This window comes from Bufo bufo, chromosome 4 (assembly GCF_905171765.1).
Source record: "Bufo bufo chromosome 4, aBufBuf1.1, whole genome shotgun sequence".
Taxonomy (NCBI): Eukaryota; Metazoa; Chordata; class Amphibia; order Anura; family Bufonidae; genus Bufo; species Bufo bufo.
In genome coordinates, this window is record NC_053392.1 from 336,868,572 (window position 1) to 336,882,194 (window position 13,623).

The 13,623-nt window shown below is 41.9% G+C and overlaps 1 protein-coding gene across 2 annotated transcripts in view; it reads left to right on the plus strand.

Annotated features, from left to right (window-relative positions):
* Nucleotides 1-13,623, plus strand: part of FIG4 (FIG4 phosphoinositide 5-phosphatase) — a 534,658-nt gene that overhangs the window by 166,578 nt on the left and 354,457 nt on the right. For both annotated transcript variants that reach the window (XM_040428862.1, XM_040428863.1), the window contains exons 6-9: nt 1,071-1,121; nt 2,338-2,489; nt 7,221-7,349; nt 9,999-10,099. In XM_040428862.1, coding sequence (XP_040284796.1) covers nt 1,071-1,121; nt 2,338-2,489; nt 7,221-7,349; nt 9,999-10,099 — 433 coding nt within the window. The remainder of the gene's footprint in view (nt 1-1,070; nt 1,122-2,337; nt 2,490-7,220; nt 7,350-9,998; nt 10,100-13,623) is intronic.

A 13,623-nucleotide genomic window follows, 5' to 3' on the forward strand; every position in this document is an offset into this window, starting at 1 on the left:
CTAATGCAGGCATGCAGTGTGAAGGACCGCCCCTCCGTCTTCCTGTCTTCTTAGCCAGAGACAGACAAGCCATAGCAACTGTCTTTTAAGGGAGCAGTGGAAAGGGACAGAGGACATTAAAGGGATTCTGTCACCAAGTTTTGGGATATAGAGATGCGGACATGCACGGCTAGATCGCCGCCAGCATGTCCGCAATATATCTGTCCTATAGGGCTGTGTGCTTTTAATTTCTTTAAAAATTGATTTTATAGATATGTAAATGAGTCTTGTATGTGTCCAAGGGGCTGTACTAACCTTCCTGGAGCCCAGCCACGCCCGCCTGTGAAGGAGCCCAGCACCGCCTGCACCCTCCAAATCTCCTCCTTTCATCAACTATAGATTGCCGTAATCTCGCGATGCGCGAGCTTGCGCATGCGCAGTTCTTTCCCTGAGGCTGATGCCAGCACAGGGAAAGAACACTATACTGGCACTGCACATGCGCGAGCTTGCGGCAATCTATAGTTGATGAAAGGAGGAGATTCAGAGGACATAGGCGGTGCTGGGCTCCTTCACAGGCTGGCGTGGCTGGGCACGGCTGGGCTCCAGTAAGGTTAGTACAGCCCCTTGGACACATAGAAGACTCATTTACATATCTATAAAATCCTTTTTCAAAGAAATTAAAAGCACACAGCCCTATAGGACAGATATATTGCGGACATGCTAGCGGCGATCTAGCCGTGCATGTCCGTATCTCTATAGCCCAAAACTTGGTGACAGAATCCCATTAATGAAAGCTGTTATTATAAGGTAATTACAGATATTTTGGCAATGATTGACAGACTAACTCAGGTATACATGCCTAGCTCTAATAAACTAGAAAATAAAAAAAATTACAGTTTTCCTTTAAACAGATGGAAGTTTCACATCTCTGCCCTCTGTATAGAATTTTCTTTTAAACTGGCCATATAAAATGTCCAATCCTGCCAATAATCTAATGTATGTTGAGCTCATTTCTGTACGTTTCTTCTCTTTGTGTAGTCTAATGCTACTAATTATTATTAGAATTACTCATTGGTTTTGCTCTATTTTAGATATTTAAGAATATTCCAGAATGTGGACCTGTCTAGCAATTTCTACTTCAGGTACAGTTATGTACAAAGTTTTTTCCTCTACTGGAGTGAGTGGAATCATTGCTTATACTGACAAGACATCCATTATGTGCAATCATAACTTTCACTGTATGCTCCTGTTACATAGCAGATAGCAAATCTGAGAGAAAAGCAACTTCAGCTTGTAATATCTTTCATCATTTACATAGCATGAATGCCAAAATGTCTAAAATAATTGGTATGTACTGTAAATATCCTGCCAACGCATCATCTTTGACAAAGAAAAGTGTAAGAACTTATTCACATAACCATGCCCAATTTTTCATCCGCAAAAAAACAATGGCTTCCATGTGCCTTCCATTGCCCCTCCGCCCAGCGGTACCTGTGAAGAGATCTACACTTTTCTGTTCCGTGGCTCACTGTCTTCACTGGACATCCGGTCCCAGGGTAATGTGCACAGCTGCAGCTAGTTACTGTCCTCAGCGATGACAAGTTATTAATCACTGCTGGGTCACATGCCGCTTGGGGACTCTTCCTCGCTGTGGCCAGTCACTGGCTGCAGTGGTGCACGTGACCCCATTCGTGTGTAAGTCCAGTAAAAATAGGCAGGAAGCAGTTGAGTATAGATCTCTTTACAGACACCTCTGGGTGGGAAGGATTAAAAAAAGTCATATTGGACCCCTTTAAGGTAAGTTACTGTAGTTAAAATGTTATCGAAGACTATTAAATGCCCCCATATACCTGGGCCCCTCACATTGAATATACTTTCCTGGCTCGCCGCTCCTGGTCCCCGCACCGTCGCTGCTGCTTCTCCCCGTGAACGCAGGACTTTCGTCTCCACTCAAAAATCATATTCTGAGCGGACACTGAACGGACCCCATTATAGGCTATGGGGTTTTTAGGCTCCGTTACGCTCAGTTAGGTCTCAGTTATCTGCAGAATCCGTCCTTTCCGTTCTCCTGCTCCTCAACGGAGCCGGAGAACTGAAAGGAGAATCGGTGATGTGAACGAGGCCTAAAGCAGTGAACTGTGTTTTTTGCAACGTAATTCTAGCCATGTGGCAATTACCAGAGCTATGAGATTAATAACTTTTTGTTGAGTCTTTATTGTGTCCTGTAGATAAATCCCTGGCATTTAAGAGCTATCCAAATATTGACTTGTCCTGTTGGCTTGATTTTTTATATTTTTTCCTTAAAAATAAATAAAATGACTTTTTTTTTCTCTCTTTGCTTTTATTTACCATCTTCAGTTACAGTTATGATTTAAGCCATTCACTTCAGTACAATCTTACAGTCCTTCGGGTGCCCACTGAGATAATGAAGTCAGAGATGACAACTCAGACCCGCCAGGAAAGTTTTGATATATTTGAAGATGAAGCATTAAGCAACCATGGAGGAAGTAGTGAGTAGACATCATTTCTGTTGATTGCTCAACTTTTAAATTCAGATATATGCATTGTATTGTGTTAATATGTTGATTATTATTTCCTCTAATCACATGTTCACAGGTTTATATATGTTAAGAAATATTAAAGGAGTTGTAGCTATTAACCCCTTAACAAACACTCTAGGTCCTTAAAAGGAACCTGTCAACATCAAAATGGATCATAAACCGCCAGCAGTACCTTAAAGCTGTTAACATCAGGCTTCTCAAGATGTTCTTGTGTAAGATGTCCGAAGCGCATGATCGCTGTAAAATTAACTTTTATTCCCCCACATGTCGTATGCAAATGAGTTCTGGAAGTCAAGGGGGCAGCGTCTTTCACGCTTGAAGTCAAGGACATCGCTTCCCCTTCCCTCCCCTTCGCATTTGATTGATGGCTATTTGGATTCTTTCAGATTCTCTAGTGTACTTTAGTGAATCAATGCAGACTTATGTGGGTAAGCGCTTCAGAGAACACTCTGAAGACGGTCACAGGATCAGGAGCGCCTGCGTGTTGACTCGCTGAACCAAGTACACTACAGCATGGATCAATATGCAGGCGCTGGAAGCAAGATCATACGGCGCATGCGCAAAAATCTCAGGATGGAATTGCACCTGAAAGAACTGACTTCCAAGAACCTTATTTGCATATGACCTCAGGGGAATAAAATTTATTTTACAGCGATCATGCACCTCGGAAATCTTACACAAGAACATCGTTAGAAACCTGATGGTAACAGCTTTAAGGTCCTGCTTGCGTTTTATGGTCCATTTTGCTGCTGAAAGGTTCTCTTTTAAAGGGGTATTCTGGAATCAGGATACTTATGGTCTTTCTTTGACAAGAGACTATTAATATCAGTTTGATGGTGGTGTGACTCCCACTCCCAGCACCTCCCAATCAACTGTTAGAAGGGTCTGTGGCACTCGTGCAAGTATTTACCTGCACAATATTTACAGCTTCCTCCCATTTAAGTGAATGAGTGGAAACTGCAACTACCCTGCACCGCTGCTGCACCGAGCGACGTACAGGTGAATATAGAAGAGGCATAAACGCTGCAACCCCTTCAAACAGCTGATTGGGCGGGGGGGTACTGGGGTCAGTCCACCATCAATCTATATTGATAGCTAGTCCCGAGGATAGACCATCAGTATCCTAATCCCACAATAGACATATTAAGAGCCACAGCTTTATTTTCTGAGTTGTTTTTTGAAGTATGTGTTTGTTTTATTTTCCAACATGGCACCTTTGTGGGGACATAGAATTTATTTATTGGCTTCTATTCATTTTTTTTTAAATTTTGTTTCTGTGGTAAGAGAGTGTTTTTGTTTCGATTCTCTTTTTAATAAATAGATTTTGAAGTTTTTAACGAACAATACAGCATACAAGTATTGCAAAAAGCTACAAACACTGTTCAAAGGAACATGCAGGTCCCGACAATAATAATGACAGAAAATCGAATATGTGCATTAAATAACATGTTAACTTTATTCTGCTAGTCAGTAGAAGTATGTTCATACCACATTTGCATAGTTTTCAGGTTGTGTTTATTTTATTTTTTTACAGTTTAATAGTTTTGCACAATAAAAACATGTTTTAAAATTACTTTTTTTTTTTTTTACTTGGAGCTATAATAAAGAGCGAGGCAGATTGCTATTGTTAGCCTACCTGCTGTGGATTAAGCACAGGTTTTCCGCACAGATTCTCATGCTGAAAAACTGTAGCATCATATAGTACCAGCAAGGTGTATGAGATTTCACAAATGTGCACTTTTCTATTTTTTCTTCCGTGTGGAAATTGACCTGCTGTGTGGATTTTTTAATCTGCATCATGTCACTCCTTTTCATCGCAAGGATGAGATCTGCGGCAAATTGGATCTAATCTGCACCAATAACTGCAAATAACACATGTTTTTGGTGGGTAAATGGATGGAATTTCGTGCAGAATTTTTGCAAGACAACTCACACATGCATGCAGGTAGCCTTAGGCTTCTTTACTATTTGGACTATAGCAGTATTTTCTATCACGCTAATAATTTACTTCCCTTAATGCTTAATGTCATTACAGCTGTGTCTTAAAGTGATTACATAACCAGCAAATTATAATTCTTTCCATTTCCCTGTGCATCTTTTAAAGATGATTAAGCAGTGCTGAAAATTGGAAAGGATATAATGAGGAATGCTGACATTTTTCAATAGCTGATTACCCCCAGCAACCTCACATCACATGAAATAGCAAGAGGTGTGATTTCTTGAAATAGTTACTAGTCTACAAGTATCCTAGGCAGGGAGATGTATTCCGTGTGTTTATCCAGGCTTAATAGTAATTTATAGCGTGTACCTACAGTAAGTAAGCCATCAATATGAGATTGGTTCAGGTCTGATGGCTGAGACCCTGGACTCAACACTACAGGTAGTACCACAATTCACTTGAGGGGAGTTGGGACACAATGCCTTTGAGTTGCAGACTTAATTACTGGTAATTGTGGACTTAGAATAATGTCTAAAGGTTGTATCCAGCAAATATCCCCATAACATATACAAAATGTTGTGCCAGTGAAAAATTAGATTTTCTGTATTGGAGATTTACAGCCAAGTCCATAAATATTGGGACATCAACACAATTCTAACATTTTTGGCTCTATACAATGGATTTGAAATTAAACAAACTAAATGTGCTTTAACTGCAAACTGTCAGCTTTAATTTGAGGGCATTTACATCCAAATCAGGTGAACAGTATAGGAATTACAACAGTTTGCATATGTGCCTCCCACTTGTTAAGGAACCAAAAGTAATGGGACAATTGGCTTCTCAGCTGTTCCATGGCCAGGTGTGTGTTATTCCCTCATTATCCCAATTACAGTGAGACGATAAAAGGTCCAGAGTTCATTTCAAGTGTGCTATTTGCATTTCGAATCTGTTACTGTCAACTCTCAAGATGAGATCCAAAGAGCTGTCACTATCAGTGAAGCAAGCCATCATTAGACTGAAAAAAACAAAACAAACCCATCAGAAAGAGAGCAAAAACATTAGGCGTGGCCAAAACAACTGTTTGGAACATTCTTAAAAAGAAGGAATGCATCGGTGAGCTCAGCAACACCAAAAGACCCGGAAGACCACGGAAAACAACTGTGGTGGATGACTGAAGAATTCTTTCCCTCGTGAAGAAAACACCCTTCACAACAGTTGGCCAGATCAAGAACACTCTCCAGGAGGTAGTGTATGTGTGTCAAAGTCAACAATCAAGAGAAGACTTTGCCAGAGTGAATACAGAGGGTTCACCACAAGATGTAAACCATTGGTGAGCCTCAAAAACAGGAAGGCCAGATTAGAGTTTACCAAACGACATCTAAAAAACCTTCACAGTTCTGGAACAACATCCTATGGACAGATGAGACCAAGATCAACTTGTACCAGAGTGATGGGAAGAGAAGAGTATGGAGAAGGAAAGGAACTGCTCATGATCCTAAGCATACCACCTCATCAGTGAAGCATGGTGGTGGTAGTGTCATGGTGTGGGCATGTATGGCTGCCAATGGAACTGGTTCTCTTGTTTTTATTGATGATGTGACTGCTGACAAAATCAGCAGGATAAATTCTGAAGTGTTTCGGGCAATATTATCTGCTCATATTCAGCCAAATGCTTCAGAACTCATTGGGCGGCGCTTCACAGTGCAGATGGACAATGACCCAAAGCATACTGCAAAAGCAACCAAAGAGTTTTTTTAAGGGAAAGAAGTGGAATGTTATGCAATGGCCAAGTCAGTTACCTGATCTGAATCCAATTGAGCATGCATTTCACTTGCTGAAGACAAAACTGAAGGGAAAATGCCCCAAGAACAAGCAGAAACTGAAGACAGTTGCAGTGGAGGCCTGGCAGAGCATCACCAGGGATGAAACCCAGCGTCTGGTGATGTCTATGCGTTTCAGACCTCAGGCTGTAATTGACTGCAAAGGATTTGCAACCAAGTATTAAAAAGTGAAAGTTTGATTTATGATTATTATTGTGTCCCATTACTTTTGGTCCCTTAACAAGTGGGAGGCACATATGCAAACTGTTGTAATTCCTACACCGTTCATCTGATTTGAATGTAAATAACCTCAAATTAAAGCTGACAGTCTGCAGTTAAAGCACATCTTGTTCTTTTATTTCAAATCCATTGTGGTGGTGCATAGAGCCAAACATGTTAGAATTGTGTCGACGTCCCAATATTTATGGACCTGACTGTACATTGTGATTTCTAATAATATTAGCGGCACCTTATTAGGAAGTATACAGTTGTTATTCTAGACCAGGGATGCTCAACCTGTGTCCCTCCAGCTGTTGCAAAACTACAATGCCCAGCAAGCTCTAATAGCTGTAGGCTGTCCAGGCATTCTGGGAGTTGTAGTTTTGCAACAGCTGGAGGGCCACAGGTTGAGCATCCCTGTTCTAGACCATTAAATTTTGAATCTGTGGACAATTTAGATTAACATTATCAAAGTGTAGGGGAAATTAGCATCAGTAGCATGGTATCCTTTTGCAGAACAGCTGGTAGCACATGCTGCAGACACAACAAACTGACCAATGTTCTGTTCATTTTTGTTAATAAAAATTAAGCATTAAAAACAAAGATCTGATTTCTTAACATAGTAACACAAAGTTTAATGTATCTTTAATACAAATTGGTTTTGTATTCTAAATAGAAATGACTTTTTCTAAAACCTTTCAGGTACATTTGGGATACGCAGTGAGCCCTACATGAAGTATGTATGGAATGGGGAGCTCCTGAAATGCATCAAAAACATAGTTCATCGTGATTGGTTACTTTATATCATTCATGGATTTTGTGGACAATCCAGTATCCTTTCCACAACTGAAGAACTAAGACTCACACAGTATATATCAGGGGTTATCAGAGGACCAAATATCTGGGTCTGCCGTTGGGTGAAGAACTGAGCCGCAAAACAATGTAATGCGGGACAACACCAGTTCTGTGTAGTGCTGCATCAAATTTAGGTGACATCTCTAAACCCCCACAGAATATGATGCCCCCCTCACAGCAGGGTACTCCCTTATGCCCCAACACAATATGATGCTCCTTAGTGCCCCTGACACAGTGTGTTGCCTGCTTAGTGCCTCCTGACACATTCTGATGCCCATAAGTGCCCCCCTCATAGTAGGATGACCCCTTTTCAGAAAATGGCATTTATCATGTAGACAAAGTTAATACAAGGCACTTACTAATGCATTGTGATTGTCCATATTGCCTTCTTTGCTTATTTGATTTATTTTTCCTTCACATTATACCCTGCTTGTTTCCATGGTCATGACCACCCTGCAATCCAGCATTGGTGGCTGTTCTTGCACACTATTGGACAAAGCCCCGGCCTCTCTGTTGGCCAGGACCTTGGAAGGACACATTGGCACGCATGCACAGCAGCACCCATCCCAGCCATCTCATATCTGTTCTGCAGTGGTGGCCGTAACCGCTGGAAACAAGCAGCATAGAATTCAATAGAAATAGCCAGCAAAGGGGGCAATATAGACAATCACAGTTCATTAGTAAGTACCTTGTTTTAACTTTATCTACATGATAAAAACCATTTGCTGACATAAGACGCCCCCACACAGAATGACCTAAATTGCCCCTTGAACAAAGTGAATGCCCCCCCCACACACAGTTTGATGTCCCCTTAAATGCTTCTCTTGCAGAGTGATGCCCCCTGAGGTGGCTTTCACCCATTATGATGCTCTCCAAACAGAGTGATTTCCTCTGAGGCCACCCTCATAGATTATGCACACCTAGATGTCCCCCCACACAGTGATGACCCTTTTGTTATGCGCCCTTTAGTGGCTTCCCTCAGAGTCGTCCCCCCCCCCCCCCCCTAGATTGCCCCCTCACAGTTATGCCCCTTAGGTGGCTTGCTTCAGTTATGCTCCATAGATGGCCTCCCTGAGAGTTACAGTGCTGCCCATAATTATTCATACCCCTGGCAAAATTTTGACTTAAAGTTACTTTTATTCAACCAGCAAGTAATTTTTGGATAGGAAATGACATAGGTGTCTCCCAAAAGATAATAAGACGTACAAGAGGCATTATTGTGGAAAAAAAACATTTCTCAGCTTTTATTTATATTTGAGCAAAAAATACAAGATGTTCCGCACTGTGGAAAATCTCAGAGGACCTGGTCGGAAGCCAAAAGTAACACCTGTGCTGGCCAGGAGGATAGTTAGAGAGGTGAAAAAGAATCCAAGGATCACCACCAAGGCCATCCAGGTGAATCTGGGCTCTGCTGGTAACAATGTCTCAAGGCAGACAATCCAACGGGCACTGCACAATGCAGACCAATGAGGACGTGACTTCTCCAGATAAGACACACAAAAGCTCACTTGGCCTTTGTAAAAGCTCATCTGGACAAAGAAAACGACTTCTGGTCTTCTGTGTTATTGTCAGATGAAACAAAATGTAATTGTTTGGTCAGAATGATGTTTCCTTCATTTGGTGTAAAAAAGGAGAAGCCTTCAACCCAAAGAACACCATCCCCACTGTCAAACATGGTGGTGGAAACCTAATGCTTTGGGGGTGTTTTTCAGCCAATGGACCAGGGAACCTAATAACAGTAAACAGCACCATGAAAAAAGAGCAATACATGAGGATTCATAACGACAACATCAGGCAGTCTGCAGAGAAACTTGGCCTTGGGCACCAGTGGACATTTCAGCATGACAATGACCCAAAACACATAGCAAAAGTGGTGAAGAAATGCTTAGCAGACAACAACATTAACGTTTTGGAGTGGCCCAGCCAGAGTCCAGACTTGAATCTGTGGAGGAAGCTAAAGATCAGGGTGATGGCAAGAAAACCCTCCAACCTGAAAGATTTGGAGCTCATTGCTAAAGATGAATGGGCAAAAATACCTGTGAAGACATGCAAAAAGCTGGTCTGCAATTATAGGAAGCGTTTGATTGCTGTAATAGCCAATAAAGGCTTTTCTATTTATTATTGAGAAGGGTATGAATAATTTTGGACTGGGCACTTTTTGCTCAAATGTAAATAACAGCGGAGAAATGTATTTTTTTCCACAATAATGTTTCTTGTACGTTGTCTTATTATATTTTGGGAGACACCTATGTCATTTCCCGTCAAAAAATTACTTGCTGGTTGAATAAAAGTAACTTTAAGTCAAAATTTGCCAGGGGTATGAATAATTATGGGCAGCACTGTATGCCTCCAGTTTGATGAAGAGAGCAGAGAACATCTGCTCCGTTCTGTGCTCTGCTGTTTGTGGCTGAATGCAGCAGGCACCAGGATGTCACTACATAACACCTGCTTGCCTAGAATCCCAGGGAGAAAGGGGTACCACAAGTGATCCATAGAAATTAATGGTTCCACAGGTGATCAATAAAAAATGCCGATCGGACGCAGGCATAAAATACACAGTGTGAATAAGGTCGTATTGTGTTGGTTTGTTGTTCTTCGCTTTTATGTTTACCTTAATTATCTAAGAACTATTAATTTATGGTCGACCAATCTACATAACTCTTATGGCCAGAAGATCAAGCAAATTTGCTGGGACTCGTTTCCTAAAAAGAGGAGCAAATTGTGAGGTAATAGACAAGGGCTGAATTACTGATTATTTTAATATGAAGATAAAACAGATACACATAAAAATAATTCCATGACATATTTTCCTGCTGTTTGTTAAAATGTTTGTTGGTTATGCACCAAGTAAAGGTAAGACATATTTCTTTATCATTCATTAGCATGCAGGAAATACCTGCAAATCTGCCTTTTGCACTTGGAACAAGCCATAGAAACTTGGGTAAACGTATCTTTATTAGCATTTTTATTACCGATCCCCTCTGAATGATGGCTGTAATGGTCCCCTGGTTGGACGCAGAGAGGAGGTGGTGCTGAGCAGCTCCAGATAGAGAGCAGGAGAGGTACCTGTCAGAATAAAAGTTCCTTTTTACCGTGTTGCTGTTAGTGAAAGCACAGGTAAAAGTACATTTACCAAGCTCTCCAAAACTGCTGACAAATTCCTTTTAATCCTGAGGAAACAATAAGAAACCTTTTTTAAGTAAATGCCATTTAAGATGCTGCATTTAGTTCATTGGAATAATGTTCAGCTAGCTAGAATACCTGTATATTTTGAACAATTTTGTTGCACATAATTACTCTTTATAATATTATTAAATGTTATTTATATATAATAATTTGTATGGTAACTTGTTTTGCTCATTACCTATTAACGTTACATACCTGGGAATCAGGAATTGCTGTACCTTGGATCCCATGTAGTTAGGCTGTGCTGTTATCCTCACAAAGAGAAATGCTTGATTTCTTACTTATGACTATAAATGAAGGTTGGTTGCTAGGGCCAGCAAGTCTTTAGCTGCATGATACATGGTTAGATGTCTTTGCTGTCAACCAAGCAAACTAAAACATGATGCATTTTCCAATGCTGTATGAAATTGCTAGTTAAAATGTGTTAATACAGTATCACACTTAGGCATTTTACCGTGTTAAGCTGTATTCAAGGATCTTAATATTGATGTCCTAACCCCCCCTCACCCCCATCGATCAGCTGTTTCAGAATGTCTCCAGCTCCAGAAGTCTGCATCAGGGCTGCACCATTGTGTGGTGGCTGGAGCTGGTAATCGCAGCGCTGCTCCCATTGAAGTGAACGGGAGCAGTGCTGTAGTTACAAGCTCCTTCCACTGCACAATGGATGAAGCTGTAGCTACATACTTTGAAACAGCTAATCGGCTAGGTTGCGGGGTGTTGGATCCTTGGACCCTGGCAATAGACCATCAATTTTAAAAATCCTGGAAACTCATTTAATATATGAATACTGAATTGTACTGTTTTTATAACAGCTATAACCTTGCACTTTAAAAAGCTATGGAGACCTTTGGGACAGCTTTTTTTTTTTTTTTTTTTTTTTTTTTTTTTTTTAAACTGCATTTGCTGCCTATTTCCTATCAGTGGGAAATCCATCAGAAGGGCTCTGATGACTTGGAACAATGCTTTTCTCTCTGCTATTCTGAATGATCAAAAAGTTAAAATCATTTTTTATTTAAAGGGTTTCTGTCACCCCATTAAACCGTTTTTTTTTTTTTTTCTTTAATAATAATCCGGCGTCTTCTCTTCCGGGTGTATGCGATGACGTCATCGACGCAGGCGCTTGAGGATGGAGCGGTCGAGCAGAGCGGCCGCCTCTCAGTGCGCCTGCGCCGATTGAAGCCAGGTACGGCGCAGGCGCGAGATTTCAAGTTCTAACAGCGCCAGCAGAGAAGGATTACCTTCCCTGGCCCTGTCAATCAGCATGCCGAGGGGGCGTCATTACCATCGGAGGATGCGGCTGCTACCAGCAAGTAGCCGCCCTACTTGCTGGTAGCAAGGTAATTAGCATATTTTAAAAATCGTTTTTTAGCAAAATCTACTGAACCAAAATTATTAATTTGATTATGTATCATGAGATCGCACTATAGGGATTATTATTAAAGAAAAAAAAAAAAACGGTTTAATGGGGTGACAGAAACCCTTTAAGTGTATTCTATTTTGTTGTAAAAAATATGTCAGCCTAAATGATTAGGGCTCATACACACGGCTGTGAGCATTTTGCAGTCTGCAAATCGCGGATCCCAGCTAAGTGCAAGCAACCATTTTTTTAACTGCTGTAAAAATGTCCTTATCTTGTCCGCAAAATGGACAAAAATAGTACCTTTTTTTTTTTTTTTTTTTTGCGGGGCCGTGGAACAGACATGCAGACAGCACACTGTATGCTGTCTGCATCTTTTGTGGCTCCATGGAGATGAATGGGTCCGCATCCGATCCGCAAAAAACGCAGATTGGATGCGAATTGAAACTATGGCTGTGTGCTATTATTCAAGAGAGCAGCGTTAGGGGCTATATACCAAGCCATCGACGAGCTTGTACAATGACTCTTACCATGAAGGAGACTGAGCTGCCCGTGGTGTATGAGAATACATGTATGTGGCAGAATACAAACAAAGCAAACATTTTTAACCACTTACCGTCACGCTAACGCCGAAAGGCGTCATTTCTGCGGCGCTCCCAGGTCACACTAACGCCAATAGGCGTCATCTCGCGTGATCCGAGATTTCCTGTGAACGCGCGCACACAGGCGCGCGCGCTCACAGGAACGGAAGGGAAGAGAGTTGATCTCCAGCCTGCCAGCGGCGATCGTTCGCTGGCAGGCTGGAGATGTGTTTTTTTTAACCCCTAACAGGTATATTAGACGCTGTTTTGATAACAGCGTCTAATATACCTGCTACCTGGTCCTCTGGTGGTCCCCTTTGTTTGGATCGACCACCAGAGGACACAGGTAGCTCAGTAAAGTAGCACCAAGCACCACTACACTACACTACACCCCCCCCCGTCACTTATTAACCCCTTATTAGCCCCTGATCACCCCATATAGACTCCCTGATCACCCCCCTGTCATTGATTACCCCCCTGTCATTGATTACCCCCCTGTAAAGCTCCATTCAGACGTCCGCATGATTTTTACGGATCCACTGATAGATGGATCGGATCCGCAAAACGCATCCGGACGTCTGAATGAAGCCTTACAGGGGCGTGATCAATGACTGTGGTGATCACCCCATATAGACTCCCTGATCACCCCCCTGTCATTGATTACCCCCCTGTAAAGCTCCATTCAGATGTCCGCATGATTTTTACGGATCCACTGATAGATGGATCGGATCCGCAAAACGCATCCGGACGTCTGAATGAAGCCTTACAGGGGCGTGATCAATGACTGTGGTGATCACCCCATATAGACTCCCTGATCACCCCCCTGTCATTGATTACCCCCCTGTCATTGATCAACCCCCTGTAAAGCTCCATTCAGATGTCCGCATGATTTTTACGGATCCACTGATAGATGGATCGGATTCGCAAAACGCATCCGGACGTCTGAATGAAGCCTTACAGGGGCGTGATCAATGACTGTGGTGATCACCCCATATAGACTCCCTGATCACCCCCCTGTCATTGATCACCCCCCTGTAAGGCTGCATTCAGATGTCCATATGATTTTTACGGATGCACTGATAGATGGATCGGATCCGCAAAACGCATCCGGACGTCTGAATGAAGC